The sequence below is a fragment of the Osmerus eperlanus genome, chromosome 25 (assembly GCF_963692335.1).
Source record: "Osmerus eperlanus chromosome 25, fOsmEpe2.1, whole genome shotgun sequence".
NCBI classification, from domain to species: Eukaryota; Metazoa; Chordata; class Actinopteri; order Osmeriformes; family Osmeridae; genus Osmerus; species Osmerus eperlanus.
This window is the reverse complement of record NC_085042.1, coordinates 7,001,702-7,027,649: the sequence shown is the minus strand read 5'-3', so window position 1 is coordinate 7,027,649 and position 25,948 is coordinate 7,001,702. Positions and strand designations below refer to the sequence as shown.

The window sequence follows — 25,948 nt, the reverse complement described above, 5'->3', positions numbered from 1 at the left end:
CCTTTTCACTCAGTTGTGACCCTCTCCACCTGTCACTCATATCTACTTCATCCTGTAGTTCTATTTTTCAACCTTTAACATTTCTACCTCAGCTGAGAGATGGTGGTTTGCCAATTGTGCCAATCCATACCAATCTCTACCAAGGCAGAGCTGCACACAACTTTTAAAACCCTTGGCAGGTGGTAGTTCTCCTTATAGCTCATGGAACTGGTGAAATTGATTGAGAGTGGAAGGTTATAAAAAGAATGGTTTTGCCTTTCCTTAACAACACATGCCTGGCTTGAAGTAGCAACCATTTTTGGCAAAACACGTTACTTTGTTTTTATTTCTTTGTCCAAATACTATCGAGAGGTGCTTAAGGTTGTTCCTTGGGTAAAAAGTTGATATTATTGCAAAAAGGGGAAAAATGACTTTTTATGTTTGCAGGAATTGTGGATTTCTTCCATCCGTGAAATCCTAATTGTGCCTTGGAGGGCTGGTAGTATGTAGGGTATCTCTGCTCTGCTCTGCTCAACAGGATTTGTGTCTGTGTATGCTTGAGTATGTCTTTCAGCCTAAATGCGGATATAACCCTTTCAGTGCACCAGCCACAGATTCCTCATACTTGCCGCTAGGCTGATCCTGTGCATCTTCAGCTTTGTGTTGAACACATTCAAATTCTCTTTTGGAACCTACCATTAAAAAAAAGGGTGGGGGGGGGGTGGGGTTGAAATTTAAAGTGTATGGCATTAGGAACTAGTTCTCTCCTGGCTGTGGTTCACCTTCGTAAGACGGTAGACAGTAAATTGCTCATGAGCCAAAGCGTTGGTCAATAGTTCATGGTCAGTGTGGAGAGAGGGTGAGCAGGGAACAGGGGGATGTCTGACGAGACCACTGCTTTGGCGGGCCTGAAGAGGTCGTCTGTGCCACTGTGTTTGTCCAGGGTCAGACGGGCATCTGCCTGGAGCAGCACCGGCCTGCTTGAAGGGCGGACGACAGGTTTGGGGAAGGACATCGCAGAGGGTTCAAATTACATTATTTATTTTTTTAACCAAGCCTACAGTAGGTTACTAGCATGGGTAATTGAATTTCGATTTTCTTTCTTTTCCTTTTCTTCCTGTGGTTCAGATTCCAGACCTGTGGCTCGGCTGTTCCCCGTCGGCAGTGTTGTACTTTCTATGTACTTTTGACGCTTTCATGCTTTGCTGTATTTTCTGTACAAAAAAAATCAATGAAAGATGCTTTATTTAAATGAAGCGTGGAGGTTGGCTCCGACGACGCTCGTGGATCATTCAGATGGGTGATGTGTGATTCCCCCTGGGGAGAGTTAAAGATGCGGCACGGGAGCGGCTTTAGCTCTCCTGTCTTTATCAGTGTGTCAGGCAGAGGGGCTGAGCTTGCTCCGTGTGAATGGACAAGCCCTTGAACCATAAACCTGCACCTCCTCTGATAACAGTTTTCGGCATTGTGATCAATGTCGTTTCAGGCCTTCGTTTTCCTTTTTGACACAGCTAAATATATCGACGGTTAGCAAAACGAGGGGTTCCTGCCCTTCAAAATGAGGGTGCTGTGTGCTCTATGATTTTTGAAATCACGCCCGGCTCAATGAAAAGGATATTTTTCTGCAATTTCTACGTCGGTATTTATTTTTATTTTTCTTCTTCCAGTGTGTCATTTTCTGGGATCCTGTTGACGTCTGAGCGGTCCTCATGCTCTGAGGTGAGATGCGTACTCCCAGAGCAGAGCATGTGCGATGACATGGCCTGATTGTCAGACTGGTGGGCTGGTGATATATGAACATAGACTGCGCTTGTCTGGCTTAAATACGTCAAGCCTCCGAGCCCTGGGCAGTCCTTGTTTCCTCCCTTTCTTCACAACACCCAGCGTCGCCCACTGAAACCATCGTCTCTCCCATACTGGAGGATCCGGCCTAGTCAACTGGCAGTCTGGACTTGGCTCTGTCTGCCCACATGCCTACAGTGCCCCCCTCTTCCCACCCTCCCTCCCTCCCACCCTCCCTCCCTCCCTCCACTCGAAGGAGTGAGTTTACCACCCCATGCAGAAACCTGTTAGTATCCAAGAAGGATGGCGTCAATAGCATCTTCCTACACAGACATTAGTAAACGGAGGGCACAAGAAAATGTGGGAATCGTTTACACTTGCCCACTGTACTACCATCAGAGGCCATAATTAATCATGAGCGAGAGAAAAGGAAAAAAGAAAAAGAGAATGTGGAAGCCTCCCTAGCTGGTGAGACACTCCGTGCCTGTGAACAGCTCTGACACCTTTGACAGCTCTGGTGGCCAAAAAGGAGGGGTGTCACAGTATGGACAAGCAGGATTTGCATAGCAGGACGTTTCCTATTGTTCCTACAGAAGCCCGGGATCTGTATTGTTTTCCAGACGGTTCCCGTGAAGGATAATTGCCGTTCAAGCAACGAAAAAACGTGTTCATACAGTAAAGGGAGAAGACCACGGTAGAGGGGAACTCAAGGTTAAAGCGCTATGCTAACTATGTCCACTGTGAAGAACACAGAGGCGATGAATATTGTTTGATAGACAACACTGTTGTGAACCCCCCTCCCCGTCTTATTATCACAAACAAACTGGGTTTCCATAGAAACTGTGTACAGTCTTAGCTGCTTGGAGTCAAACCAAAATCCCATTCCAATATATTTCTTATTTAAGTGGTTAAACATCACAGTTTCCAGAGACCTTGTATTTTCTTTGGGCAGATATTTCTCTGAAATTCTTTGTGTCAGTCAGAGTTGTGTGACTTTGAAAGTTAGAGAACTTTTAATGTCGCGACTATGCCAGTAAAAATATATTACATCAATGTTTACACACACACCATTACTTTGCACTTCAACAGCTTAATAAAATGGCAGCAACATGACCCCTCAATATAAGGCATGATGGGCAGATAATTATGGATAGCAGTCATGTCCTGTAAATCAGCCTGATGTTCAGCTCCTTCCAGTGCTGAACCATATGTCAAATACATTTCTCTCTGCTCTATTTAGCATAGGTAGTTTCTGCATCTGGGCTGTTTGGAATGAGCTAGTGCCTGTTCGTTAGAGTACCTGTTAATGCCAGTAACTGTGTATGAGCGTGTGCATTTGCAGAAATTCTTTCATGGTGGTGAGTAGGTGTATGTGTAAAGCCACCACTAGAAAGTGTTGAAAGCTCCAGCTAGCAAGATCGCATCCAGGGTGACTAACAAGCTTAGCATCAGCGCTGCCGTGCTTGCAAGCATGTAGTGGTTAAAAGAGGCTTCAGCGTTGAGAGAAATGCAGGGGTAGTTCCCTAGGCTTCTGCTAATTCCATCACACCCCGAGTCTCAATCAGACTGTGAACAAGCATAGCCTACCCTTCTTTTTTTTGCAGCTGAGCAAGAAAGAAAAAAATAATTTTGTAAAATATTGAGTATCTTGGGTAGTATCAGTAAAGGTTTGAATAACAGTAAAAGTTTGTGTTGGTTTGGGTGTCAACGTTGTGAAGTTCAGAGGGAAAGTGAACCGAAAAAAATCTGTACTTTGCAATCCGTGACGCACAGCCCAATGGATTAGGACACAACCAGCACCACAGGGTTGTCTAGCACATAACTAGATATATTAGATGCCATGTTTGGGGTAAGTCGTCGTTTGGCATGGCATTTTATAAAAAGAAAAGGTGTTAATGGGATTATGCAATTATACTGGTGTTTCACGTTTTCCTGCGATGTGCTCGCCTCCTCTTGAACTGGCTCTGCCTCTTGTGCCCACATACTCCCAGTGACAGACGGAGTATGTGGTTGGTGTCCCAGTAAAGACTGCTGTTGGATTCATTGTTCCAGGTGTCACACTACTTTGTCTATGTGGCGCTGGCTTTTGGAGGTGTTTCAGTTGCCACTTTACAGGCCCTCTTTGTGTGGGCGGGAGAGTTATAAATAAGCAAGTTTGAAGGTAGTGGGCAGTCTTGCATCATACATGTTAATATATACATATATAAGCAGTTTTCTGTAAAATCTGAAAACATGAGAGGGGGGGGGGTCATTTGAGGATTAATACGTCTTGATATGTAGATTATAGCTGGAGGAATAGTTTTAAAAATGAAAGCTCCTCAATTTCATTATGGTGATAAAGGTTAAGATGTCTTCTCAAGCTTAAAATTGATTGGCAGGGCGTCTGGATCTTCTAATTGAACCAGCAGTAAGTTAAGCACACTTCACAGACAAAGGCAGCAACTTCATCTTATGCCTTTACACAGCAGGTCTAATGACATCTACAGCATGTCACATGCAGTCTGTGTGTGTCTGTTAATTGACACGTCCTCACTTAACAACAACTGTGCCTTGAAAAACATGGCTTTCATATTTTTTTCTTAAGTGTTGCCTCCGTGTCCAATCTGGTTGGCTTGTTGGAGCAGGTATGGTCTAGACTCTAGAATGTTCCTTGGTTATTCCGAAGCATAAATGTAAGCAGGTCAACAGACAAGCAGAAATCAACAGACAGCACCACTCTATTGACGAAAATCCAATTTCCCATGGCATCAGGGGGCCATGCAGAAAAATAAATGGGCCAAGAAATCATTTTGGAGTCAAAGATGGGCTATTTTGGAGGACCTGTCGGAATATTGTCAGAATGGTTTCCTTCACCCAATTCCTCTCGGGCAGATTACTGTACTGCCCTTTGCGCCTGGCTGAGGGGTGGGGGAGGGGTGTGAGAGGAAGGAGGTGCGGTGACGAACCCTCTGTGCATGTGAGGGGGAGCTGTTATTAATGACAATAAGGACCTCCTCACCTCTCAGGTGGGTGACCTCCAAGCGAGGACCAGCCGTGAGCCGCACACAGGGCCGCCTGGCGCTGGACTCCTTCCATCTCCATCTCGTCTGTGGCTCGGCCGCACTCGTCCACTCCCTGGACAGGATTCAATTACTGCTGCCGTGACCTTTGACCTGGGCGAACCTCCTCTCCTGACCCCGATAGAACAAGTCGTACAGACCACGGTTAACCTCTCCCAAGGATCGGTCCGGGGCTGCTGCCCCATCTGCCTTCCCTCCCTGGTCCCTCCATCTCTCTCTCAACACATCATGGGTATGGGGCTTCCATGCCTACGCACTTTTCCTCAACCGGAGACCCTAGTCACTGCAGAAGTCGTTGTCCATTTGTCTCCTCAGACATGCTATGCACTATAGTTCAAATAAAATACAGTGTAATATCCAGCATATGACGAACAAAAACAGTCCAACGTGTTGGGAGATCTGACCCTGGCCGCGCCGGTTTGGAAACGGGAGCCATGGGATTCACTTCCTGCTGTATGGAAGATGTAGAACGAACAGCTCGCCCTCCATGCAGGCAGAAACAAACGTCAGCCATCTGGTTTGGTGTATTTCACCCGGCAAATAGGACGTGTGCTTGTTCACTGTGTACGTTGATGTGAAGCATTCGGCTCCACTCTGACAACAGTTCAACATTTCCTCCCTTCCTTTTTTTTTACCGTTGAAATTTCAAAGTTGCGTGTACGGGCTGATTTTTTTTCCCCGTGTTTACAGATCAATCCTCCAACCTTGCTTGAAGCTGCAGTCGATGGTTGTTAAGCCTTTGCCGTCTCTTAATCACAACACAGATACCTGTTAATTACCCAACGAGTTCAAGTGTTTTTGCTACTTAAAGAGGGATTTGAGATCGATGCGCTGCTTTGCTCCGGGTCGAGCGGAGAGCGCAGTTGACCGTTTAATGAAACGCTGTGAGTTCTGCGAGCCTCGGCTGATGGAGAAGGAGAACAGCGAGGATCAGCTGGATAAGCAGAGGGGATATTAATAGGCAGCCGCATGGACGACAAGGTTTGGTATTGGGTCAGGGATAAACCGTGAACTTGTAAACTCACAGTGGGGCCTCTCTCTCTCCTCCATCCCTCCTTCCTTGCCTCCCCCCCCCCCCGCCCGGTACAGTGTGTCATCACTAGGCAGAGATATGGGCTCAAGAGCCCAGGCAGCTCTGCGAGAGGGCCGATTAGACGTCTCTCTGATTCTCAGCCCCAGCAGAGTTCACACAAAGGTAAGCCAGGAGTTTACAACCCTCAGAGACGACGGCCTTCCACAGCCTTTGTTCTGCGCAGTCCTCACCGTTGCAGATGTGCACACGTTCGATGCTGTAGTCGGCCATTTGCTTGCATTCACACTGCCGCAACATGGGTGTGTAGATGTCCCTTCGATGATATTAACACTAAGGTCATCTTGTTGTTGTCGTTGTTTTTTTTTTGTTGTTGACAAAAGCGACAGTTGGTAAAAGACATCAGGCCCTTTCTTATCATTTACATTTACGGCCATTTGTGGAGTTTGACAACTGGGAGAGGATTAACTCCCCCGTTCCCCCTGCCTCCCGCCACAAGAGAATCGAGTTCCTCCAGCAGAGAGAGAGCCCACTACCCCACCCAGCCAGGCTCTCTCCAACACCAACCAGCAGCCATGACAGAGCCACCCAGCCGGGAGCAGGGCTAATTACAGCCGCCTGGCATCTCAGACGCGCTCCCAGAGGGCCGTTTTGCTGTGATCACAGCAGGCTAGTGGGAGGTTAATCCCAGGAGACCGCAAGCTCAATCTCCCCGCCCCCGACGCCCAGGCCTGGGCTCCAGTTCTGTGTGAAGGCCCAGCGGAGCGTCGCGTTTCGGTGCTGACACCCACCCACCCTGGGGGCCCGCGGGGTGCTCTTGCTGGGACGTGGTAGGGTCCTGATCCCGCCACCAGGAAGCAGAACCCCCCCCCCGAACCCTGACCTCCGTCACCTCCTACCCTCATCTGAACAGACCAGCTATAACCCACCAGGACCGATGAGATTAGAGAGCAGAAAGCATATCAACGCAGAAGTTAATGGAGGGGAACCACTTAGTACTGATGAGAAGAACATGGGGATAATGTATCTAGTGGAGGGGAGCCAATGGTTATCTGAAGGAAAGGGAGGGTATATGGTACTTAGAGTTTAAATAGCCACGTGCATCTAGCATGTTCTGTCAGGGATGGCATTCATTAGTAATTCGGAGGAAACTTGGACAGGGTGGAGTATGGGAGAACTGGTGTGAGATGGATGGTGTTCTGTAAGTACTGGTTGTACTGTAGTATATTCATTATCTTCATACATGGTTATTTTAATTCAGACGGGAGGATAAATATGTATGTATCTGTTTTTTTCCCCTGGAGACTTATCTGTGTGTAATTAATGTGGATTTTGACAGATGGAGAAAAAAAAATCCCTTTAAGAGAGAGAAGGGTACATGCCACAATGTGTGAACTGCAAGCATGGAGGGAGCGGCTCTTGCGATTTTTTCCCCCCCCCCCACAGTGCCAGCTGGACTAACCAGATTCTTACAGGTAGAGACAGGCACTTAGGCACTGAAACAAACAATTGAATTTAACTGACCACTTTTTCTGTCTTTGTGTGAGCAAGTATGTGCTGAAGAATATGCTTTTGTGTTCAGTCTGTGTCTCCTATTGGAATTCTTCTCTTTGAGGTATGCCTGTGTTGTGGAGTTCAAATAATATCCAAGATTCTCTTATTCAAATATAGATTGATGTGAATGTTCCATGTAGCCCCTAGGCCTGTTTTCTCTAAGCTGTGCTATTTTTGAATACTTCAATGTATGACTTAGATATTAGTGTAACTACATTATCATGCTGTCTTTGCCTCATAGCACACATGTATAAACGAGGATTACAAGCGTTGAGAAGGCAACAGGTCATGCTATGTGAGCTGCCCCAGAGGGGTCAGCGATAGCGAGTCAGTCTGACAGGCTGTGGAGGAGGATCCATTGTTGTTGGTGTGTCTGGGTATTACCTGCAGGCCCTATCGCTGAGGCGCCAGTATTATCCTGTTATTAGGCTTAGTTGTTTATGCTTATTGCTGCTTGTCAGGTACCCTGAGCATCTTACTGGGAAGGGAGGGGGGGGGAGCATCTCCAGTATAAATCCAGGACTCCTGTCTTATCTCATTCAAGTGCATCGGTTTTTTTTGGAGGTCTTTATTGGCATCTGGAGTAAAAGCATTGTGTTTAATATCTTCTCTGAATGTTTTGGTACCAAAGCCCCCCCCCCCCCCCCCCCCCCCCCAGTTGCAGGAGCTACGACATGCTGTTACCTCTACAATAACATGTTTTTCATACCTGCTCGTAACACGGCAACACATATTTATCCCCGTCCAGGCCAGTTATAATTACTGCTAGAGGACTTTGTTGGACTGGAATAGCCTTGATTGGCATCTATGTTTGAAGAGGAAGTGAACAGAGTAAAAAAAGACCATCATATGGTCTGGCAGATTTTGGGCACATGACCAGGGTTGACAAATGTGCTCGTTCAATAATTCAATCTGCTTCTATAATTCCCAAACTTTTACGGACATAATGGAATATTTAGTGCAATTAAAGCTTCCAAGTCAGTGTCCAACAACTGTGATCATCAAGCGATTACTTACAGTAAGTTGTGTCCAAGAATTTTCAGCTGACAGATTGAAGGGCATAAAGATATCCTGGCACGGGCAGAATGATGGCGTGAATATGTTCACAAGTAGCTGCAGTTCCACACTGTCCACTCCACAATGAGGAGACTTTTTTTTATTTTATAGAATAATAGTTGTTGTTTTGTCTTGACTTCTCTTTCTTTTTTTTCAGGGGAAAAAATATGCTTTGATGATGGTGGACCCAGATGCTCCAAACCGTAGCAAGCCGACACAAGCTCACTGGAGACATTGGCTGGTAGTGGACATCGAGGTGAGCAGACTGTGACCCATGGCCCACTTACTGACCAGAGAAAGGCAACTTGCCAAAGTTTGCATACAGGATGTAGATAAGTACGTGCACATTAATATACGGTCTTTTATTTTATTTACATAGATATATTTATTGTCTATATGTTATGTAGCTTTTAGTGTAAAGCAACAACCGTTGTTCTGTTTCTTATGTTCACCGTACTACCTTTTCTGATTTTGTTTGTTGCGAGGGAGCAAAATTATGAATGGCTCTGAACACTAATGTCGTTAGAACAAGGGGAGGGGGGGCGGGATCTGAAAAATGTTTGCTTTTCATATCATGCATCTTGTGCGGTAAATGCCCATGACAGAACAGTGGGAGGAAGTCGCCCTAAATGGCTGTGAAAGTTTTCGAAGGCCCTGTCAGCGTCAATTTCCCAGCGCTGCGATGTGTCGATGCAGGCGTGTGAGACTGTTATAGAGGAGAGCAGCATGCGAGGTGCAGCCTCTCTCTCATCCAGCTCTCACCCCCCCCCCCCAGCTCTCTCCCTGCAGTGGAGAGCTCTTGGCACAGAGTCTTGCCTTCATCTGTTCCCCCAGGCAGAGCCTCTCCTCCGATGATCCACACTTCTCCATATTTTACACCCCCGAAAATGGGCACCGCTCCGATTCCCCCCTTATTTCTCTTCATATTTCGCTCTTCTTCATCCATCCGTTTTGTGTGTCTCTCCACATTCTTGCGTTCTCACGCCAAATGCGTGTTAAGTTGTTGATTGCCTCAAATATTTGGAGGTTTGCAGACATGTTTTAATCCCCCCTGCAACCCAGTGATCAACCCAGTAGATTAGAGCGAGTGTTCTCAGAACCAACCATACAAAGAAGGAGCTTTGAAAATGTACTGTACATCCACTCTCCTTTCATCATGCTTGGAAACAGGAGCTTACACTGTCTAAATGGAACATAGATACTCTGCACAGACAAAAAATTATATGTCTGGCCAATTATTTCCTGCACTGTATGTCAATGAGATTTATTGCAAACTACAAATGGAGAATTTTTGGGGAACAACTCTGATACTGTGTTTCGGCACCAAATAAATAACTATGGTATATAGATTTTATAAAATTTCACCAGTTGTCACTTGTGGGTTTTTTCTTTAGTTCTTTTTAATAACTAACAAAAATAGCTATGACCACATTTTTGACAATTTCTCTTAATTTGCTCATACTATTGTACACCACTGTCAAATCCCTTTATACCTGCCTGTGCATTTTTCAGTGGAGCCCAACTGACTGGACATTCGACCTGCTGTGAATAAACACATATCTTTCAGGTGCTCCGGCAGACAATGTACCGGCCAGCAATTCATTATCCTGTCACTTGTGTGGGCGTTGACATGGATTACCTGTGGAGTGACTAGCCAATGGAGAAGGCTGTTTGGCTGATGCTGGTTGCTGGTTGGTCTGGGGGGTTAATGAGGATTCTGAGTGATTCTTACCCTCAGTGGGAGGTGTTTAATTGCTGGGAATAGAGAGGTGACACCATATAACCTCGGTTTAGTTATTATATTAGGGTGTTTGAATGTGTTGGATTATGTCTAAATACCCTAGGGGGGTAACCTAATTTGGACGCATTAATGTTCAAATTAATATCCTGGCAATGGTGCCTCTCAGATTTCTTATTTTTTATAAAGCCATGGTTTGACCCACTGCCAACACAGTTGGTGACAAAGAATTTAATGAGATTGAAAGAATGCTTTTTCTTTGCCCTTACCTATTTCAATTTGTAGTCAGTTTGTATTTGGACATAGACATTTATAAACAGAGACATTTATATATTAAAAACTGGGGGTTGGAAGTCAAACTATCAAAGGTCAAATTGATGAACCTGGAGATTCTCACCAGTAAATATGAAAAAGCCATGCTCATTCGTTAATCCAGGGTCATCCATGGGTGTTCCGGATTGAGGATGTTGACGTAATTAGCTTGTATTCTTTATCCTTGGCTGTAGGTTTGAAGGTATAAAATAGCTCCTTCCATTGCTAAACATAAGGGGGTCAGGTCAGTTTCCAGGCTGAAAAGCACATTTAAATTGAATTCTTAAGTCAGTGCTCATTACAGAAAGCATTGTAGCAGAGCAAAGACAAACACAGAGCTTTGATATCAGGAGCCGTCTTATCCCGTCACTAACCTGATTTTTGCCTTCATGTGAGCTGATGGTCGTTTCACTAATGAGACAGTGAATCACAAACAAAACAGAAGTCAATTCAAGTTTCTGTACTTGAAATATTGACGTGCTTCATGAACTAGGCTCAGCTCTCCTTTCTCTTGATTTGTTTACATATTGTATTGTTTACTGTAACCTAGACCATGGTGAGAAACCAGTCCGAGGCCTTTTGATGAATTCGGAGCTATCAGCTGTGATCATGTTACAATTTCCAAAAAGAGTTTTTGGAAGCGACGGAGACGTACATTCCTGGGATTGGAACAGTGAAGCAGTTCTCAGTGATTCTCAGAAGGCGGCGGAGATGCAGGTGTCTGTTTCTCTGCTCTCTCCCGGCCCTCTCTCTCCAAGTCCTGTTTTCTTCGCTCTCTGCTTTTCCGTTGATGTAATCTTTCATTGTTCACTTCCTCTCTTTCTCTTTCTTTCTTTCTTTCTTTCTCTTTCTTTCTTTCTTTCTTTCTTTCTTTCTCTCTCTCTCTCTCTCTCTCTCTCTCTCTCTCTCTCTCTCTCTCTCTCTCTCTCTCTCTCTCTCTCTCAGTCCACCACACAAGAACAATGCTGGACATCCCACAATCACAAATATTAAGACATCCCATCTTTTCAACACTCCTATGGAAGTGTGTATCATTATTAGATACCTGTATCCTTTTGTCTTTTTCTTGTATGTTATTTGTTTTTGTCCTTAAGTTTCTAAGCATGTGATGGCTCATTGAGATAGTCAAAATGGCTTCTGACCTTTTGCCGTTAAGTGATGGTTGGTTTAGATAATTCCTAAATGGCAGTTATCCTTTCCTAATGACGCCCTGGAGCTAACTACAATTTACAATTTATCTGCAACACTTGCAGTGTTTTGCATCAATCATGGGCAATTACCAAAATACTCTTAAACAGCTTGTTCTCTCAGTAACTAGCGAGCCTCCAGATTGTGCCCCAATCCCTCCCTCCCCCTCTCTCCTCTCCTAGCGTCTGAATCAATGCAGATGTTCGGCTCTGCTCTAGCCGCGATAATTAACAAGCAAGTCATTAGCATCTAAAGAGTCTCCTTAAGTAAATGGACTGTTGGGCATTTTATGTTAGCCCTCCTTCTCTGGCTACAGTGGGAACTGTGCACGGGTCAGCCAAGTAGGGAGTCAGGTGGCTGAGCGGTTAGGGAAGCGGGCTAGTAATCCGAAGGTTGCTGGTTCGATTCTCCGCCCGTGCCAAATGACGTTGTGTCCTTGGGCAAGGCACTTCACCCTACTTGCCTCGGGGGGAATGTCCCTGTATTTACTGTAAGTCGCTCTGGATAAGAGCGTCTGCTAAATGACTAAATGTAAATGTAAGTTGCATGAACTTTGAGTTTTAATATGCGGCAACTTGAAAATGTGTGGCGACAATTGTTTTTCCCTGATACAGTGCTCATAGATTGTCAGATAATCTGAACATGACCAATCTGTAGGAATACAGGGAAGGACCATTTATCGTTGTTTCACCTTATGCTTCTCTAAGAAAAGTGCTGTTGGATAAGGGGTGATTGGAACTGTTTTCAAGAGTGGTTCGTTAGCATTCGTAGCAGGTATTGGGTCCCAACGTGAGAGCCCTTTGGTGTTTTAGCAGTGTATTGTTCACACCGCTAAAACACACCGACACACACACAGAGCTTGTCTGACCGTTTTTTCCTAGATCTGACTGTTGTAGGCCCGACTGTTTTCCGTCAGCTGCATTCTGAATCAGCTGCTTCTCGTTGATTGAGTCTAGATGACCTGTGCTCGGGGACCAATCACACGATTGCTTCCTTTCCACGGCTCATAGGTGGCCAGGTGGACACGTCTGACCTCGGCTAGATATTCCGACTCTTCCGGCGCACCAGGGACGAGTCCATGCCTCGGAATCCGTCCCGTTCTCCCAACAGGTCCCGGAGGGAAGTTTAACCCTGTGATCAGCTGTTGAACAAACAGGGAGGTATTGTGCCTGAATTCCACCAGCTGCTCCTGTGTTTGTGTGAGCTGCCTGCGGCCTCCTGGGTTTCCAGCCTCTGCGTAGCGAGATGTCCTTTGACTGCAGACGGGATTATATCTCCCCCCCCTCCCCCAAAGGGCTGTGCTTTTCGAGAAGTCAGCGTGTCAAGCAAGCACCAGAACCTCCAGCTAGCGGCTGTTGCTGTGAGCGAAACAGTTCGGTCTCTTTGTCGTTTGACTGCTGCTCTGTGGCCCCTGTACGAACACAGCGTTTTGCTCGAGGTGCTTGCATTTCCTGCTCTTTCTAGGGAACGAAAGCAGCATGTGTTTTACCGAAATACATCCCAACATTCAGTCACCACTTGGAACGGAAAATAATTATGTTGTCGGGGGGGTCACATAATTAGATGTATTCTCATGCATGCTATTATTTAAGAAATATTGACAGACAACTTCCCCCGTACTGCTGCCAAAAACAGTTTCCCAAAAGGCCAAGCAGACCACAGTGTGCAGCAACGCGAGAACAAAGAAAACCAGCGGTATTATTCATAATTAAACTCTTATTGTGTGCTCTCCTAAATATTTCCATTCTCTCCTCCTCTATCGCTTGCTCGCGACGGTTCTGCCGTTCAGTACTTTTGCACTTGGTGCTGGGAACATCTGTCTGGCGCCTGTGTGCAGCCAGGCTGTGCAGATTGGAGCAGGTAGCGGAGCACGTTGCAGCCCAGCTAATGATGAGTGTGTCTGCCCTCTCTCTCTCTCGTAGACGACACAAGCTGCTGCTCAACACTCGCTCACTCCATCCGCACGCCCAGGGAAACAGATTTCCAAACATATGCAGTGTGTTTTTTAATCCAGCCGAAGACTTCAGTTCCCAACAAACACGGGTAACCTTACGGGACATCCATATCTTACGACAAGGGGGTGGGCGCAAAGTAATTGAACGTTTTTTTTTTCTTCCCTTTAATTGCAATTTTTTTCCTGCCTCCTAAGTTGCTAAACACACACATACCCAGGTTAACAGTTTTGTATGTGTACAGGTTTTGAAAACTTTTGTAGAAGGGCTTAACAGTTCCAGGTAATGAGAATACAAAGTGTACGTACCTGCTGTCACCTCAATAATAAAAAACAATTATTTACTACATAAACAATTCAAATATTTGTTGTTTTTATAGTCAATTATAAAATTTCTTCATCTTTTTCTATTGACCTATACCTTTCTATTATATTACTTTGTAAGCATGATAAATTATTTATTGTACAGAAGTTCATTCTCAATCTTGTGTTCTTCCTGTAAATGAGGACACAAATCAAGACTAAAAACGTCCCCCCCCTGTTGTGCAATCAAAAAAAAATATTTAGAAGGATTTGACATGTCCCTTGGTGTAGGTCAACAATAGCCTCTAACATGGAGACCATCTGGAGGTGGTTAGCGATAAGGAGGCTCCAGTCCTGGTCCTCGTGCAGGCCGGACCAGTGTCAGAGGTGCTGCTAAATGGAGTTCAGCTTCAGGAAGTCATCGCCCCACTGGAACGAACAAGCCTCTCCCTCCACCCACCCGTCCATAGCCTTCACATGCAGCCTTTTTGTGTGGGTTCAGGGAGGTTGTGTGTGTGTGTGTGTGTGTGTGTGCGTGTGTGTGTGTGTGTGTGAGCAAGCGTCTGTTTGTACGCCACAAATCCGCCAGATGTATTGCCTGTTGATTTTGTCTGTTGGGTGGAAATTCATCGGTGTATGTGGTTTCGCTTCCACTTACGGCCTGTTTACGGCCTGCTTTCGCTCTCACACAGATGCAGGAATCGCTGTCACAGGCCCCTGTGAGCTGCCTGCTTCATTGGTGTACTAACAAACAGGACTGAGCTGTGTGCTTCAGTAGTGTACTAACAAACAGGGCTGTGCTGTGTGCTTCAGTAGTGTACTAACAAACAGGGCTGTGCTGCCTGCTTCAGTAGCGTACTAACAAACAGGGCTGAGCTGTGTGCTTCAGTAGTGTACTAAGAAACAGGGCTGAGCTGTGTGCTTCAGTAGTGTACTAAGAAACAGGGCTGAGCTGTGTGCTTCAGTAGTGTACTAACAAACAGGACTGAGCTGTGTGCTTCAGTAGTGTACTAAGAAACAGGGCTGAGCTGGGTGCTTCAGTAGTGTACTAACAAACAGGGCTGTGCTGTGTGCTTCAGCAGTGTACTAACAAACATGGCTGTGCTGCCTGCTTCAGTAGTGTACTAACAAACAGGGCTGTGCTGCCTGCTTCAGTAGTGTACTAACAAACAGGGCTGAGCTGTGTGCTTCAGTAGTGTACTAACAAACAGGTCTGTGCTGCCTGCTTCAGTAGTGTACTAACAAACAGGGCTGAGCTGTGTGCTTCAGTAGCGTACTAACAAACAGGGCTGAGCTGTCTGCTTCAGTAGTGTACTAACAAACAGGGCTGTGCTGCCTGCTTCAGTAGTGTACTAACAAACAGGGCTGTGCTGCCTGCTTCAGTAGTGTACTAACAAACAGGGCTGAGCTGTGTGCTTCAGTAGTGTACTAACAAACAGGGCTGTGCTGCCTGCTTCAGTAGTGTACTAACAAACAGGGTTGTGCTGTGTGCTTCAGTAGTGTACTAACAAACAGGGCTGTGCTGCCTGCTTCAGTAGTGTACTAACAAACAGGGCTGTGCTGCCTGCTTCAGTAGTGTACTAACAAACAGGGCTGAGCTGTCTGCTTCAGTAGTGTACTAACAAACAGGGCTGAGCTGTGAGCTTCAGTAGCGTACTAACAAACAGGGCTGTGGTGCCTGCTTCAGTAGTGTACTAACAAACAGGGCTGAGCTGTCTGCTTCAGTAGTGTACTAACAAACAGGGCTGAGCTGTGTGCTTCAGTAGTGTACTAACAAACAGGGCTGTGCTGCCTGCTTCAGTAGTGTACTAACAAACAGGGCTGAGCTGTGTGCTTCAGTAGTGTACTAACAAACAGGGCTGTGCTGCCTGCTTCAGTAGTGTACTAACAAACAGGGCTGAGCTGTGTGCTTCAGTAGTGTACTAACAAACAGGGCTGAGCTGTCTGCTTCAGTAGTGTACTAACAAACAGGGCTGTGCTGCCTGCTTCAGTAGTGTACTAACAAACAGGGCTGTGCTGCCTGCTTCAGTAGTGTACTAACAAACAGGGCTGTGCTGCCTGCTTCAGTAGTGTACTAACAAACAGGGCTGTGCTGCCTGCTTCAGTAGTGTACTAACAAACAGGGCTGTGCTGCCTGCTTCAGTAGTGTACTAACAAACAGGGCTGAGCTGTGTGCTTCAGTGTGGGCTGCCTCTGTTGCTGCTCTCTGCCACCTAAAGGGAGAGTTACATAAGAGTCCTCCGCTCAGTTGTCAGCTCCATCCCCCGTCCACACACACACACACACTCACATAAACACACACACACTCACATAAACACACACTCACACACACCAACACACTCGCACATAAACACACACACACACTCATGTTGGTAACCTTTGCAGTCTCTCTTCATTGCTATAACAACTGACCCCCCTAAAGTGCCTTTTTCTGGTTGCCGTGGCAAGGTGAATCAGTTTCAGTTATCTCTGAAGAAGGTTGTTGTAGGCATATTATTGACACGGAGATAGGAATACTAATCTGCATTGTTAGATAGGATAGATTCAACGTAGAGGCATTTATTAGCACCTTAGCATCACTTATTTAGTTCATGTTCTGATTCTTGTGGCGCCTCTGGTCCTTTGGCTTTGCCTTAGCTTCTGTCTCCTATTTAGATGAGGCTCATAAGTGTTTATAGAAGGAATGGTGTCATCTGCTTTGTATGTCAGTGTGTTATCTCAATTTTCACCCAGCACATTGTCCTGAATGTATTACAGCAACTCCCCTAGAAAACAGGGGCAGCCCTGAAAGCCCTTTCTAATCCAGTCTGTCATAGTAAAGACTAGTAAAAAAAAAAAAAACAACACAGATTGGACCCTCTCCATGCAAATACTGTTTAAAAACCAGTAGCTCCACACATAAAGATTCTTTTAATATGTGCCCTTTTTCTTCACACCCACAACCATTGTGTTTAAATCCTGTTTTTCCTGAAAAGATTTCTACTCGCAGCTACAGACAATGTTCCCCCACACAAGCTGTCGTCTTTGTCGTCCTCCCTTAGTCAGTAAAGCAGGATCTTTGGCTCTCGTCTGTGTTGCTGCTCTGTCTTCCAGAGGACAGGTGGGAGAGCTCAATGAAGTCGGCCTACCTGCTCCTGTCTAAGCTGGTCAATCTTGGATATGGAGAGCAGGGTGAAAGGAAAACGGAGGAGGGATAGAGAGAGAGGGAGAGTGGATGATTGGAGGGGAGGGAGGGAGGGAGGCAGACGGGGCAGGCGAGGAAAGCGGACTCTCAGTTATCACAACTGATGATTGCATGAGATCAGGATGATGTTTAATGAATCTGCGTGCATTGCATGCTGAAAGGTAGAGATTTACATTTAGTCATTTAGCAGACGCTCTTATCCAGAGCGACTTACAGTAAGTACAGGGACATTTTTAAATGTTCTGCAGATTTTAAAATGTTGCTCACCATTGTTGTAATCACGCTATTATTTGGGACAAAGGACTAATAATATTATACCTGTATTTTCCTCTGTAGTTGTGTAGGGACTATTCTACATTTACATTTAGTCATTTAGCAGACGCTCTTATCCAGAGCGACTTACAGTAAGTACAGGGACATTACCCCCGAGGCAAGTAGGGTGAAGTGCCTTGCCCAAGGACACACCATCATTTGCACGGGCGGAGAATCAAACCAGCAACCTTCTGATTACTAGCCCGATTCCCTAACCGCTCTGCCACCTGACTCCCATACATGTCAATTTTATGTTGACACATGAATATGAATATCCATATTTGAAGAATTTTGTCGACTGCACTTACAGTACATCTAAGAGAAGATTTGAACCAAACTTTGTTGGACAAGCAGTTGTAATTGAGACTGTTGTGTTTTAATTAGTGATGGGGAGACTTGGCCACAGATACTGAACAATGAGTCAACAGATCAGCAGATTGCCTTGGCGATATTGGAACCCCAGCATATCCCTAGCCAACCAACTGTCCCCTGAGCTCTCAAGCTTTAGTCACAGGGCACTTTTAGCTGTTAAATGAAGTAAAGTAATGTTTGTTTTTTTATTTTGTTTGTTTTTGGGTGTATGGTACTTTATAACGACACAGAAGTTGAGTAAAGATGCATTCACAGGGTGTTAAATGAAGATGTGCACCTATGTGTTCCGGGAAGAAGCGAGATAAGATATATATCCCCCCATTTGAAACAGAGTAAGAGTTATTCTTGGCTTTGTGCGTGTTTTCCCCATCATTATTCTATAGGCCTGACAACGGTAAACTTGCTGAAAGACCTCTGATCTGTACTATTGAGCATTATCATAGCCACAAGCTGTCTTTGTTACAGTGTAGCATTTATACGCTCCGGAGGATGAGAACCTGTTTACATTCCAGGGTGCCACAGTTCACTTCCTTCTGCAGCTCACTCAGATTCCAAAGCACTGTATAGATTTCTTCCAGCTGATGAAATTAAAAAGACAGCAGAGTGTGTGTGTGCTGTGCCTCGCAGCAACACAATTTGCCTGCGAGTTCACGATACGGGTTGAGAGGGGAGTTCCTTTGGGGGGATTAAATCGCTCCCTCTCTTCGTGTTCCCCCCACCCCCCTGCTCTCCATTCTTGCAGAACACAAACAGCTCGCAGGCCTGTACAGCAGCAGAACACAGTGCGTTTGCCACTGCGTTGCTCACAGGTAACAATAAACCAGAGGTCAAAGGTTAAGAGGTATTGTGGAGCTGGAACTCTTGGGTGTTCTCCTGGCAGGGTTGTGTAGTGGTTTGTGTAGAAGCACCGAAAACAATGCAGCTAGCGTAGCTTTGTAGAGAATGTTGGCGCGGTCTGTAGTGTACAGAGGTACTAAAAGAGAGAGATCTCTGCTTTCATGGGGCTTTTGGAATAGTGAGTAGATAATCCATTTAATCTGTTAATTATGCATACTATGCAGATGCATACTGGGTTAGCTGGACCTGCGCCTAACCCTCAGTCCCGGTTTGAGGTATTGCAGACACCCTGATCATCTTCCTGTTCATACCCTCTGATCTGCAACATATCTGAGCCAGACCCATATGAGATGGAATATGCAAATACGCGCCCCGGAACATGTGTAAAATCTCTACAGATAGTGACTGCAGAACCCACTGTACACCACGCTGTATGTTTTCCACGAGAGTAGGAATTAATAAAGATGCGTTTCGGACCGTAATTACTATTCAAACAATTATGTACTTAGTTTCTTCCAACAAATGCATTCCACATATTGTTTTGCCTCTGTTAGCAAAGCACCCCGAAAGACTAAAACCTTTCATTCCAGCAAAGGCCGTTATTGGTCACCGTCAATAAAAGCATAAAAGCATTTATTTCCCACGTTTGTCAAATTAACGGCATACTCCATCTCCCATAGGAACAGTGAGGTTTATTAACCCCTGTGTGAAGTGGGCCAGGTTACCTGCAGTTACGCCAACCTCTGTCCTGTTCCTGCTTCAATTATAATAGAAGAATTAAACAGACAGTGATTCAAAACAGTAATGCTGCCTCTTAAATCTCTTTTGTACCTGCTCTCAGCTGTTAATGACTAAAGACAGCGGATGCAGCACACAGTTGTCTGCAGATGCTGCCCATTGTACTGATGGATTTAAACACTGTAGATGAATGTGGCGGTTTATAGGCACAAAACGATTTACAACAGATCGTTGTTGGTTTGTCATTTCAGGTTGACTATATTACTTGGGCAGCTTAGCAAAAAAAAAGGAAGGAGGAGAACATCAATCAACATACAGGTTTGGCTTTTAATATGTTTCTGCTTTTAGCCCTTTGAACTCGAAATTGATTAGATCTTAAATTTGGATTGACCTGTCCCCAAATCGTGCCCCTCTCCCCTCCAAACTGTTACAGAATGAGATTGACCTTGAACTAATTAAGTGTTCAATTACACGGCTGCTGATCTCCCCTAATGGACTAGTTAATTAATTAATTGGATGGACTGGCCTTAAGTGAAGTCCATTCTCTTCCTTGTCCACCTCCAATGTCCTCCTCTTCCTCCTCCCCCTCCTCCCCCTCCCTCAAGCCCAACAGGTCTCTTTACCTTATCTATTTTGGTCTTCATTTAAAATTCGAATCGTTAATTTAATTGCGCAAAAGCTCTTAAATTATATTTCTCGCCTACTCCACCCTCGTATGTACTCCCCCCCCCTCATCCATTTTTCTCTACAGTACCTTCACAGAAAAACAGCCAAGCCCACAGGTTTTAAGTACGCCCGTTGCCTTTTATAAACTTATCATATTATATTATATGGAGCCGATAAATGTAACCTGCTGGACAAGACACATTTGTAGTAGGCTATGGCGGTAACCAAGGAGCCACGTGCGCTCTATGGATGTGTCGCTCCCTGTGCACAGGCTAGGCTTTTCCACAGCCACCCCCGTCAGTAGGAAGCCCTATGTTGGGACATGTCAGCTCCTTGTTTGCTTGTTGTGCTGATGAAGCCGGGGGTGGGGCGAGTGGGCAGCCACGTTCCAGGATTCCCTCCAAATGAGTCATCCAGCCCCCAGTCTAACAGACTGTTACCTTGGGAACTCAGGCTAGGGGTTTCCCTCGTCAGGTTTGCGCTTAGAGACATCGCCACTGCTGCGACTGTGGCACTCTTTGCGACTATGAGAGCCTCCGAGCCAGACGTACAGGTGAGAACGGATTAGCTTCGCCGAGCGCTGGCATGTACCCTGCTGGGCCCAATCTGCTGCGGTGGTGAAACAGAACTGAATGTCCGGCTCAGTCCGCAATAGCCGCAAGGCCTGGCTGTGCAGCTAATGTATGCAGTTTAGACTGAATAGATAACGTGTAGTAATGAGTTTGGGTAGTCGTTTCTTAAGTCAGTGGTTTGAGTAATAGAGTGGTACTGCTTAATGAGACGATCCCGAGGTTGTGTGGTCTGGCCAGTAATAGCGTGTCAGCCAGCGCTGCGTAGCCGTGGAGTTCACTTAATAACTGGACTGTTTATGTTCATTACCACGGCCCCAAATGAGCTTCTTTGCCGAAAAGCCATTAGTTCGTTGGAAGACTTGTTAAGTGAGTTAATTTGTTGAACTGCTGATGCATTGGAGCAGATCTAGTGTCACACCCACTGTCTCTCACCTCTGGAGCCAGACATTCCTCTCCGCACGCTCGACTGAGCGTCACCGCGGTCTACTTGGCTACTTTACTGCTTTACCAAACGACCGTCTCTTACTAAACTTCATTTGGCCTCTAATAGAATTTTTAGCCAAGGTTCAGGGCATTTTATCGCAAGAAATGCACCGCTTGAACGTGGATCGTCTGCGCAATTACTAAAATTCCATCAATGTAGAGAGACAAATCCAATGATGATGGTTTGTGTTTCATTGTATCAAGGCCAGCAGACAAATGTGGATTTCACTTGTTACAGAGATTATTGATTTAACGCGTTTAACAAAACACACCTCAATACAAGATCTACCGTACGCTCTTTGTTCCTAATGAACAAGTTATATTCAAAAGGGATTACGTGATTGTCTCTCCCTTTCTCTCTTGCATTATTTTGTTGTCAGCAAGTTTCGAACAAGTATCGAATCCGCTAAACTGCGTGCTTCTTTAGCGAGACTGAATACTAATTCACAATATACCCCTGCGATGAATGGAGACTTCAGGGAGGCGAAGATGAGGAGGCACTCATGAGCTTGGCGTGAGCGGGATAGGGGGAGGGGTGGCGGTGGTGGTACAGTCCAGCCTCAGAAATAGAGCTGTGAACACCATCTGTCCTGCTCTCTCTTCCCCGTCTGTTAGCCTGCCTGCGAGTGAAAAAGGAGAGCGATGCTCTCATAACTGCATAAGAAGGAGGACGTGGGTGCTGAGTGTCGTAGGTGTGGGTTTTCAGGGGTGTGCAGGAAAGGGGGGGGGGGTGGAGGAAGCAGAGAGAGAGAGAGAGAGAGAGAGAGAGAGAGAGAGAGAGAGAGAGAGAGAGAGAGAGAGAGAGAGAGAGAGAGAGAGAGAGAGAGAGAGAGAGAGAGAGAGAGAGAGAGAGAGAGAGAGAGAGAGAGAGAGAGAGAGAGAGAGAGAGAGAGAGAGAGAGAGAGAGAGAGAGAGAGAGAGAGGGGGGGGACCGGTGGATGAGTAACTCTTGCTGACAAAGGGAAGCACTCACCCACTCAGACGAGGAGAGAAGGGTGGTTGGGCAAGCGGGCATTCCTGATACCCCTCCACGGTCCACCCACCCAGACACCCACCTAAGGAGTTCTGACTGAGGATTCCTGCCCATGCAGCCTCTTTCTTTTATATCAACACGCGGGCAAGGAACGCAGAGCGCCACTCGCAGGGATCCGCTGTGAATGCGTCTTGTCATATCAACTCCTCTGCATCCACGCGGGCCTAAAACGTTCTGTTCTAATATGTTGGAGCAGATATCTGTGTTCCTTATAACGCGTGTGAAATTCCGCTGCGGGACATTTGGATTCATGTGAGATGCTGTCAGTTGTACTGTTCCAATACCGGTTACGCTGTCATTCATTGTGAACAACCTGATAGTTGATTGATACTGTACACTTTTTTTTTCTTTTTCCTAATGGTGACATATGATGTTCTTGTTGATCATGTTGATCTACCATTATAAAACATGTTTTATTTATTTGTCTGTAATCTGATAATAATATGAAATTATGGGCCTTGACCTAGCACACATAATGCATACCAAACTGTACAACAGCATGTGAAGGACAGTGCATTCAAATGATTGGCTCTTTTCTTACCTTGAGCTCAAAGTAGATGTCCATCCTATGATGGCATCGATCAAAGATTAAGCTCCATCAATACTCTATGCAGTGCCTGAATCCCCTTTACAAAACACTCATTGATTTACTGCATGAGAACCGCATCTGCAGCATCTACTGTAAGATCTGACTGTACTGTGTGCACAATGTTCAGTACAGCTTCATTTCTCACTGGACACCAAAAAATTCCAATATTTAACTTTGCCGTTGAATGATGTTAAGTACCTCCGAGGTACACGGACACTGTTGTGGAAAGCCCAGAGACATATACCCTGTTATTACCTCTATTATAAAAAGAATCAAATTATCACTCCTGGATCACAGTCGTGCTGTCCACGCCCTCTTTTGACTTGCAAATAATTAACACAGCCAGTTGCTGTCCGTCAACCTGTGATCAGGCCTTTTCACACCCGGAGACCACGCCCCCGTGACAGCCCCCCAGGGGGGGGGGGCGTCCAACATGTGAGAATGTCATGGAGATAGGTGTGAGCTGGTCTCCCTGCAGACCTGCTCAGACCTGCGAGACCTCACCTCCACTACCTCAGATCAACTTCCTCGACTCTGGAACTGGAAAAGTTAGCCGCCACTGGGACCAGCTTTTGTTTATTATATTTAGGGAGGATAGGTATAGCTCAGTGGGAGAGTATTGGACTGCAGATAAAGAGATTGCAGGTTCAAATTCCCACTGGAAGTCACTTCCGTGACATGATATGCCTTTCTACTGAATGTTGAAAAGTCAGATTAGATGACCAAACATGTATGTCAAAGACAGAGTTTGTGCACGTTGATGTCTTTTGTATCCGATTTCACAAGCTGTCTTTTTCAAATGTCTCCTTAGCTGTTATTAAGTGTTGCCGTGAATCGAAAGGGCATTGGGTTCCACGGAGAGCGAGCGAGAACAGAACACGAAGAAGTGAGGAAAATATGAGTTGCATTGCTCAAATGTTGACTACCTGTTGCTATGGCGATCGGTTTGAATCCAGCAGGCTTTGGGTCTCTTCGCCTGTTCTAAATAAAGCTTCATCTCGCGCTGATCAGCGCAGGCTACAAGTTCTGTTTGAAACTATTCCACAGAAGCAGCACTTTGTCTCGCTTTGAGCGCCAGCATTGCTCTTGTGCCACACTGTGCGTTTATACTGATTTTATGTAGTGATACGTGCAGCTTTTGTATAGTGAACGAATGACAGAATCTCCCAATACTATTGTGTGTAGACAAATTAATTGATGAATCATGTCATGGATTGATTTTCTGTCAAGAAAGATGGGAGTATGGTTTTGTATTACACACCACATGCATCAAGAAAAGCAGCGGAGACAATTGGGCTCTGATGGAAGGATCAAAGTGAACACACTCACTTCAGCAGGAAATTACCTCACGACAAATGGTGCCGTGGATTACACAGCCGCACGATCTGCACCCACAAGGACCCGCAGAGACGAAGCATTCATAAGTATCATGGATGGAGTCAGGTGGCTGAGCGGTTAGGGAATCGGGATAGTAATCTGAAGGTTGCCAGTTCAAATGACGTTGTGTCCTTGGGCAAGGCACTTCACCCTACTTGCCTCGGGGGAATGTCCCTGTACCTACTGTAAGTCGCTCTGGATAAGAGCGTCTGCTAAATGGCTAAATGTAAATGTAATCATCAATAACAAATCGTCATTTCGCTGTCTGCGTTCCCGATGGTCTGCGAGCGCATCATCAGGAGCATAAACACTAGTAACCGATCCGCTTCCATGGACGCCAGGTGAAAGGTCAAATCCGGGGGGTTTGTCCCATCCAGTGTCTCACAGCCTCGGGATCTGCAATTAGCGCCGTAGCCCTCTCAGGCCGTGTCGGGCCCCTGTCCGAGCTCGCTGGACCGTGGCGGCCCGCCTCCCGGTGAGGCAGGGTGCCTACGTTCCCTGTGGCTGTCGTGTCCCTGTGTCAGCCACCAGCCATCCAGCTTCCCTCACGATCACACACACGTCACAGGGAGCAGATTGGGTAACAGCTTTACAGACCTCCTCAGTGTGTGTAGCTCTCTGTAACTGCTTGTGATTAATGAGCCCTCGGGACTATTTGGGTTTTGGATAATTTTGCGTTTTTTTGTTATTGTTTTTTGTTTCTTTCTCAGGTTTCTTGTGGTATTCTGTCTGTTGTGTGATGCGTTTAAGATTGGATAGGTGTTCATGGGAAAGGCAGCTACCGTGTGTGGTGTTCAGTCCCTTTGCTATGCCTCTGCTGTCCTGTGGGGGGCGCCTGTGTGTGTTGAACGGACCACAGGGGAGGACAGAGTGCTGAGACCTGGTCTGACAGCAACAGGAAGATGTGGTCGTCTTGTTGCTCGCTGGGGAAAGTACAGGACAGTGTTCTACAAACTACCATGACAAAAAAAAAACGAAAACGAAAATCATTTTTCGGTTTTCCTTTTCAATTGGCATTTATTTTTCAATATATGTCAATATATTTTGGCGTGATAACAACAGCACTGTAATTGATGGCGTGGGGACTTCCATTGTAACCTCAAAAGGGTTTGGAAGCTTTCACGAACATCATATTTAGGTCTTTTCCTCCCACACAAGCATGCAGTCTTACGACAGTAAGCAATCAAGTTTAATAAACTAACATTCCACAGTGCTATTTGCAGGGAAGATCCTGACCATGCGCTCCCAGTGAATCAGTTTAACCTGACAATTATAGGACATGATCATGAAAAAATATCCTCAGCTCTTTTCAGTCCACACAGTTCCTTGTTTCTAGGCAACAGGAAGTTAATATACAATTAATAATATGGGAATGTGCGATCCTGGAATCCAATCACAGACTTAATTTGCCAGGGAGTTGTCTTTGTCTCCAGATATTAAATATTGCGGATACTTAACGTAGTAAGCGCTGACACGTTTAAGCCAAGATAGAGCCTAAGATTGGAGTCTCCTGAACAGCAGGAGCTTAAGCCCGGCTTCGTCTAAGCCAGGGTTTTCAACCCTCAGGTGACGAATGACTGGCTTCTCACAATCACTCCCCTGGCTGTAGTTTTTTAATGGAACCTTACTGTCTCGAAGCTTCCATATTAAACTTGCACACACATTGGGCTCTTCAGCCCCTGAGGGTCTGACCGCTGCTGTTCCTGACCCAACAGGGTGCTTCACTGAGGAGAGGGGAGGTGAGGGGAACCACTCTGTCTGGTGCGTATCATCTCAGGCCCGCTTACTGCACAACCAAACGGATAATACCTTCACCTTACTCTCTTCAGTTTT

At 45.8% G+C, this 25,948-nt stretch overlaps 1 protein-coding gene across 1 annotated transcript in view; it reads left to right on the top strand.

Annotated features, from left to right (window-relative positions):
• The window catches only part of LOC134012115 (phosphatidylethanolamine-binding protein 4), a 43,324-nt gene that overhangs the window by 8,098 nt on the left and 9,278 nt on the right, over nucleotides 1–25,948 (top strand). The window contains exons 4-5 of the mRNA XM_062451774.1: nucleotides 8,618–8,716; nucleotides 25,831–25,876. Of these exons, the coding sequence (XP_062307758.1) occupies nucleotides 8,618–8,716; nucleotides 25,831–25,876 (145 nt within the window). The remainder of the gene's footprint in view (nucleotides 1–8,617; nucleotides 8,717–25,830; nucleotides 25,877–25,948) is intronic.